General features: G+C 43.0%; 1 protein-coding gene across 1 annotated transcript in view; it reads right to left on the reverse strand.

The window, feature by feature from the left end:
* The window catches only part of ALDH1L2 (aldehyde dehydrogenase 1 family member L2), a 30,603-nt gene extending 30,260 nt beyond the window's left edge, over positions 1–343 (reverse strand). The window contains exon 1 of the mRNA XM_058804787.1: positions 129–343. Within this exon, the coding sequence (XP_058660770.1) occupies positions 129–179 (51 nt within the window). The 5' untranslated portion in view covers positions 180–343. The remainder of the gene's footprint in view (positions 1–128) is intronic.
* Positions 344–8,360: the final 8,017 nt, after the last annotated feature.

Consider the following 8,360-nt stretch of genomic DNA (forward strand, 5'->3'; position numbering starts at 1 on the left):
GGAAAATACCCGCTCCCGCCATCCCCCTCCTTGCGGTTGCCCCCCGACCGGTTCTATCGCGGGCTCGGCACAGCACAGCGCAGCACGGGAGGACCCAGGTGCGCGGCCGCCCGCCCCGCGCCACTCACCGCAGCCGTGGTGCAGATGGTCCGCAGCAGCCGGGGTGATGTCCGCAGCATCTTGCGGCCACCCGGCCAACACCGAGCCGGCTCCGCGGCCGCGGCGGAGCGCCTCGTCTGATGCAACACGCGCCGATCCGCTGGCGACGGGCCAGCGCCTGAATCCGCGGCGGCGCCACCCCGCCCGGGCCCGCGGGCACCGAAGGGAGCGGGGCCGCCCCGCACCTGCCGGGAGGGGAAGGGAGGGGAGGGGAGGGGAGGGGAGGGGAGGGGAGGGGAGGGGAGGGGAGGGGAGGGGAGGGGAGGGGAGGGGAGGGGAGGGGAGGGGAGGGGAGGGGAGGGGAGGGGAGGGGAGGGGAGGGGAGGGGAGGGGAGGGGAGGGGAGGGGAGGGGAGGGGAGGGGACCGCCGATTCTCCCCGATCCCAGCGTGGCGGTCGAGCTCTCCCGCTGATGCCGCCGGGCACCAGGGCAGGAACCAGCGGGGTGGCGTGGCGGGCTCCCGGCCCGAGAGCACGGGAGTCACAGAATCACAAACTCGTTAGGTTTGGAAGGGTTCTCTGGAGATCATCCAGTCCAGCCCCCCCGCCAAGGCAGGGTCACCTAGAGCAGGTCACACAGGAACGCGTCCAGGTGAGTTTTGAATGTCTCCATGGAGAGAGACTCCCTGGACAGCCTGTTCGAGTCCTCTGCCACCCTCAATGTACAGTTCTTCCTCATGTTGAGGTGAAAATTCTCGTGTTTTAGTTTATGGCCATTGCTCCTCGTTGCTGGGCGCTACTGGAAAGAGTCCGGCACCACCCTGTAAGCACCCGTCTTTGAGGTATTTGTAGGCGTTAATGAGATCTCCTCTCAGCCCTCTCCAGACTGAAACAGACCCAGCTCCCACAGCTCTTGCTCAGACCCCTCATCATCTTTGTGGCTCTCCACTGCACCCTCTCCAGCCACTCCTTGTCTTTTGCGTAGTCACGACTACCAATACCACCCGGGGACATTTTGCGGCCTGAGATGCGTGCAGTGTCCCCAGCAGTGCTCCAGCCATTTGCAGCTTGAGGGGACAGAGCCCCTCGGATTCACCTTTGCTCTCTCTACCGAGGCTGTTGGCAAGACATTCCCTTGACTCTCCCATGGCAGTAAAAGATCATGTGGATTATTACCATTAATTTTTAGTTTATTTCATGCTAGTAATGGGGTTAAAAAACATTAATGACTTACTGGAAATCCATATCACCTCCTTTGCCAAGTATTATTAAAGCAGCTCACTCTACTTAGCTGTTTCTTAAAAAATCTTGCTCTTGAGTTCTACTACTAAAAGTGTTTCAATTTCAATATTATTTGGAAGCTACAACAAAATCTTCTTGTGAGAGGTATGGAGAAGGTCTTAAAAACACAAATTCAAAGTGCTAAAAAGACCAGAAAGGAAGCAAAAATGACCCCAAAAAGGACAGGAATAGCAAAAGGAAGAGTAGATAGCATGACAGTAATAATTTGCATCATTGCAAATTAGGTCAGGTTTAAACCCCAGCAATACAAAGAACACGAGTGTGTAATAAACTGAAATACGTGACGTTCCTGTCAGGAGAACAAGGAGAACAAAAATGGAAAAATATTTCATATAGCCAAGTTGTGAACTATGTCAGAGGCAACGATTAAGCAAAAGTTATGACCTGCAGTCACCTTGCTACAGTTAAAAACAGAGTAGATATGCAAATATCCATGTCTCAGTGAGATATCACATTTTTTTATGCTTTCCTGCAAAAGAACTGCAGCAGTGATCAGCAGGGTTTTACTCCCAGGCCCCCAATGTCTTCCTTAGGGTATTTCAAATGCTGAGAAGTACCTTAAGGACAAGAACTGCTGAAGTCTGGCTGTTCCATCCCTGTTCAGGGGGCATAGGAAGAAGAGGTGCTGCAAGAGGTAGATTGTGTCAGTCCCCAAGGAAGTTGGGTTGGCACAACACAATCCCCCCACAGAGTAAAGTTACACAAGGGCTTGCATTATGACTCTCATACCATTATTCATTCCCTGATTTAGTCCTGTGTAGCACAATTATATCCTGTCCTTTATTCAAGGGTCATAAGTGTAGGTGGCACTGAGTGGAATAAACAGAAATTAAAACCAAAACTTTTAAATTATTATAAACCACTGCACTTCTGTTTTGCAAAGAAAGTTCCACAAAGAAAAATCACTAGTCAGTTCCTATAATTTCTTTTCTATTGGGTGAAAAAGCTACAGGAGTACTTGTCTGCTTCAGTGAAAATTCTTCTTATGATGGTATCATGTGGAGTGTATGGTGATTTGTTAGATCATGGAATAATCAGCCAAGGGAGTTAGTGACTTTCTTTGCTCTGAAGTATTAAAAGCTAAACAAGTAAAATTCATCCAAAAGTTCTATTAACAAAGTGGGACAATATGTTTATGGAAGAAGTTCCTTCTCTAGTATCTGTGGCACGGTGGGTTTAAAAATAATGGTGTACAATAATTCCAGATTTCATTAAGAAAGCTAAAAGATTTTGCTTTGCAGTTTATTCTTAAAATATTGTTATTGCCTACTTTCATGGGTATGCAGCTTCATATCTTCCAATGATCTCACAGAAAATCTACAAAATTTCATTACTACATTTCTTTAAAATATTCCTTCTTTAAATTGTACAATAAAACAATTAAACCTCATAATTTTGTTGGACTAAAATGCATCATTTAACTACCGCAGGAGCTGTTGCTCTGAAATGCCTGTTGTTAATATCTTGTTTTCCTTTTTGAATTGGCAGTTTCTTTCAGAAAGATTAACTGCCCAGTCTGATAGGTCATGTAGCAATACAAGGATTTTACAAGCTCATGTGCAGCTCAATTTGCAGCTCAACGAACCCACAAACAAGTATTGACAGTCCTCACTAAAGGAATTATAACACTACCTCTGACAGTAGGAGAAATGAATGTGTGGGTAGTATTCCCATGACTTGATGGAAGCTGCACAAATTCCATACAATAAATAGGATGCAATCAACTCCTACTATAAGAGCTGGCATCAATGTGGTCCTATAGTGCAAAGTTTGGAACTGGATTAAAGCATTGCTGAAGTTCATGGAACTTCAAATCTTGGTTCATGATCCAAAATCCTCTTCAACTTGAACAGTACACTTGGCATTTAACCACTGACACACAAGCTTACAGCAAAATGCCTGGTTTTCCTGGGCAAGCAATTTGTAATAACCTGTGGCTCTATTCCCTGTACACACACAACATAGTTCAATAATGCAAGTGTAAAGCACCAAAGTTTATTTAGTTGGTACACCTTCATCTCCAAACACAATTCTTAACCTAGTGAGAAAATAATAGACATCCATTTACTTCACAGACTACTAAAATGTTAGGTAATGAAAGGGAAAAATCACAAGAGGAGGTATCTGTTGTCACCATATAAGAAGAGCTATATAAATAAGAACTGGGAAGGAAGAGGAGGGATTTATTTTAGATTTATTAACAATAAGAGGGGCAGGGACATGAATGGCCATGAAGGTGTGCTAAAGCACAGACAAAGATGGTGTCTTCATACCATCAGCTTCACATTATCATCAGAGTTATGAATTCATACAAATGGGTTTTAATAACCACTTAACAAATTGCCTATGTAGAATTTCAAGTGCAAATACTTACAATCAAGATTTTTGGTATCCAGAAAATTATTAGGCTGACCTCTTTGAGATAGGTCTAGTATGACCTAGTAAATCTATCATAAGTGTTAAATATCGTAACACTTACAGTGCATTCCTCTGGGCTTTATGTTATTGGAAAAAGTGACACAAAGTATTACCCATTAATTTTTATACCCCAGTCATAGAAGTACCTTGCAAATTATTAATTTCTTGTTCATTTGGGGAAAAATATCCTAGCACCAGTGCTTACTTAGTTTGGAGCACATTTTATACATTAAGCTTCATTTTTTGATTTTTTTTTTCCCCTTTCAGTTCTGATCCCTTGTCATAAAGCCAGAGTTTATAGGGGAAAAAACTGCAAATACCTATAGTAAGCTTTTCAGCATAGGATTTTTCCTTTGTGTCATCAAATTTTAAGGAGATGTATGTCAGCAAATGGCAAAAACTGATAGGGGGGTATGTTCACCAAAGCTATTCAGGAGTTAAACGTGCTTGTACAATAGCAAAAATGTGTTTGCATGTGCAGAAATGTACAGAACAAATATAAGACCTAATGTAGCTGAATATTTTAAATACTTTCTGTGAAGCAGAAGCTACTCAGTGTCTTTGAAGTCACCATCAAAACTTGGCAAGATCATTAGGAAAGACTGTTCCGCACAGCGTGCACAAACTGAAGTGCTTGAGAAACTGCTTGGAATCCTCCAGGATTTGCTTTCTTTTGAAAATCATGCCCTGGGACTCAGTAATCAACTAAATTAGCTCTGCATAGGCTTTTTGTTGTTGGAAATCAGCCCTGATGGGGCTTTTCATGATGATTAAAGATTTGGTCATAGGTCAGACTCAAATTCCTCAGGAGTACTTTAGAGTTTACCCAGTTTTAAAGACTGAGTAATCAAAAAAAAAAAAAATAAGGCTTTGTATGGTTGTTAATTGTTAATTAATGGCTAAGTATGTTAATTGCATGGCAAGTTTCAACTAAAATTTTACACAATAAAAACATTTCATGTTCATTTCCACTTGCTGAAGCAAAATTTTATGGGAAAGTTACTTTGTCTGTTATCTCTGAAACACTTATATTTAAAACTTTTATTATTTTTTTCCCCCAGAGGATCTTAATTAGACATTAACCATTTAAAACCTTACACTTGACATTTGATTTTTCCAGACTAACCAAAAGGAGGTATATATTTCATGATAAAAGGAGATTATTCCACCAATGTAACAAGTAGCAAGAACTATCATGTGCAGATGCCTTACTCATATGGATAAATGGAATTCTCTCAGATTGCATATGACAGATTAGGAACTACATCTGCAAAAGTTGTTGCTGCCTTAGTGGAGTGGAACTGCAAAGAGCAGATCTCAGATAGTAAATCTTTTCTGGGAATTCTGCCACAAAAACTTCAAGCAAGATCTTAATTTTATTTAAAATGTTCAGAGCTAAGCATCAAACATTCCGCAGACAAAGAACATAGAGAGTAGTTGGGTTTTTGCAGATACAGCAAGTCAAATTCTTTCTCCTGTAAGTAATTACAATTCTAGTAATTATTGACTGTCAATAATCTTGGTGAAGCTTTGCCTCTATACACAAGAAGCAATATCTGATCTGGGTGCTTTTCTGCCCCCCCCCCCCCCTTTTTTTTTTCAGAAAATGGTTTCTGTTTGGATGGTTAAAATATCTGATGGATGGTTTCAAATATCAGAAAAATGCTGTTTAAAATACCAGGCAACTGAATTGTCCATTGTAGTATGATATTTCCAATTGGGATTATTTCAAGGAAAAAGGGTTTTTAATACCTCATGGAATCAGGCTCCTGTTGATTTATGAATACATAGAAACCTAACCACTTCATAAATGAAATGGTCATAGCAGAATATTAATTCTACTATATTTTGGACTTTATTCTCTCATCTACTTTTCCAGTACTCAAGTGTAACAAGTAATTTCAGCTGGAACATATTTGTGTTCACATTTTACTCAGTTCCTGTGAAAGTTCATTATGAAATTTCATTTAATGACCAATTTGGCCTGACCAAAAGAAATGATTGTTTTATAGATTATGTTTGTGTTCAGTAATGGTCAGTTTAGAAACCACTGTCTATCAAACAAAGTCTAAAGAATTTTCTTACTATACTATTTCCTGAAGATTCTAACAGATATTTGAGCAATCTTAGCAATTCCTATGAGTTTGTACCACATAAAAGCTTCCTGGTACAATGGAAGCTGTGTCATCCAACTTGCAGAAATTCTGTTTATAAAATGTCAATAATTTCACACGAGTGAACAGCATAAAGCCCTTCACTGATAAGACAGCCCAGCAAACTTATTAATCAAATCCAAGCCAGTCTCACTGCCAGTGAGCTTCAAGACAAAGTCTAAATCAGATTTTCAGAGAAAACAGAAATTCTAGCAGAATCTCCAAATGACCTAAATGATTTCAGTGTGAGCAACAAAATACTGCCACCTAGGGAGCCAAAGGAAAAGACAATTATCAGTCATTTAAATAAAACCAACCATGAATGGCAGCATAAATTTAACTGGTGTACTTAATTGAGTATAATTGTGAATTTTTTTTTTTCAGTTAAGGAGCCTCCTGCTCCCTTTTTTAAAAAACTCATTATATTTCAATGTATTTTCTTTTGAAGAAATTTTCTTTTTCCATATTTAAAATAAGGGCTACATCACTTATGCTGTGGGGATCACAGTGCACCCTTTGGTTTGGTGTGGCCACTGCACAGGCCACCCACCTGGATTACCTTGCATCCAGTTTTGATGATCTCACAACCTTGCAATAAGCAACCCTGAAATATTCACTTTACAAATTCAGTTTAGATGTAGGAAGTGAGGGCCCTACCAAGTGCCAGTTCTGCAGGTTCCTCCCTTGTACCATCCTGCAGAATTGAAGGACGCCTTTTTGTGGGACAGAGAGCAAAAGGCCTGATAACTACCTTGTAAGCAGTCTGAAAGCCTCTGTTCATGTGCAGTCTTACACAGCTGAAAGAAACTTTGTTTCAAAGGTTTGTGAAGAAAACTCTATTTTATTATTTCATTTTCAGAATTGGAAGGCATATGTTGATTTTGAATAAATGTACAGCAGCTATACTGACTTCTAATAAAGTTGCATGGACAGAAAAAGATCCTTAAAATCTAGCAGAAGTTGTATTTTCATTTTGTGTGATAATCATCATCTCCTTAGAGGCACTTGTGTTCACTGCCAGCTGTCAATGTCCTGCATAATTAAACTTCTGGTTCCATTAAAACCCAGTGTGAACAGTTCGCGTAAGAGCCAAAGAGTGGAGAAGATGTATTGACATATTACATCATGATTATTTGACAATATGACAACAAATCAGAGTTCTCTCCAGTAAAAAAGAACCCAACAAAACAAACAACTTATTCCAAGCAGTCTTTATTTCATTTCACACAAAGCTGAATTTGATTTCTTCTTTCCCAGGGTGGCCTCTTAAAATGCACTTTAGGTAAGAAAAATTCATCAATAAATGTGATAATTCAACCAACCATATCTTTTATGCCTAGAAACTCTAAAATCAATAGATGCCAAAGGATGGCTTCCTTTGAAAGCAACCAGAAGGAAGGTAGGTGCTATTTTCAGAATTGTTACACTACAAAGTTAGCTTTTATGGATGGTCATGCACTCATTTCAGAATTGTTGCATTACAAAATTAGCTTTTATGGATGGTCCTGATACATCTCTCATCCGGGTTGCTATTTTTCTTGCATTTTCCCCACTGACATTGCTGATGCTCCTCATGATACTTCTTTTGAAAGCCATTTCCTTTTCTGCTGATGCTACTGATTCTGCTGAGCTAATGAAATTGGTGTGGTCGCTGCTAATGGTCCTGAACGGTTGCTTCTCTTCCTTTCCCAAGTATTTATATTCTTATTCTGATTTTACACCCCCTAGGGTCCTGGGAAAAAAGAGAAAAAGTGGTACGCCGGTAAGTACCTCACGGCCATTGTGAGGCCGTGACACAAACGACAAGGGGGATGATTAGCGGGAGCTTCGCAACTCTCCCTGAGCTCCAGACCGTCCCAGAGCAGGGGCAATTCCTCGTACCGCTTCCTTCCTCCGGCACCAGAAAGGGGAAGCGCTGGGGCGGCTGCGGGTCTGTCACGCTTTAGGCGGCAGAGCTTTCCCTCATGCCAGCAGCCTGGCAGAGCTGCGGAGTCGGTGTCACAGAGACTGGGCTGGGCTGCCGAGCCCCAGCCGAAAACCAGGAAAGCTCCCAAAGCCCCCGTGCCTCCGAGGCCAGCCCTGCCTCACCCAGCCCGACCGGCTCAAGCTGCCGGGAGTCGGAGGAAAGGGGGGACCGAACTCCCCGTCCCGCCGCGGGCATCGGGCCATCGCGGCGCGCCCCGCGGGGCCCACCCTCAGCGCTTTCTCAGCCACGGCACCGCCGCCCGGCGCCGACCCCAGGGCGCGGCGGGCGGACGGAGGGAAGCAGGGAGGGGCGGCGGAGCGGCGCCAGCGCTGTCCCGCCTCCTCCTGCGGAGCCCCGACTCCCCTCCGCCTCCATTTCCCGGCGTGCGGCGCGGGCGCGGGGCAGGAAGTCCCGTGCGCCTGA

This window comes from Ammospiza caudacuta, chromosome 5 (assembly GCF_027887145.1).
Source record: "Ammospiza caudacuta isolate bAmmCau1 chromosome 5, bAmmCau1.pri, whole genome shotgun sequence".
Lineage (NCBI taxonomy): Eukaryota > Metazoa > Chordata > Aves > Passeriformes > Passerellidae > Ammospiza > Ammospiza caudacuta.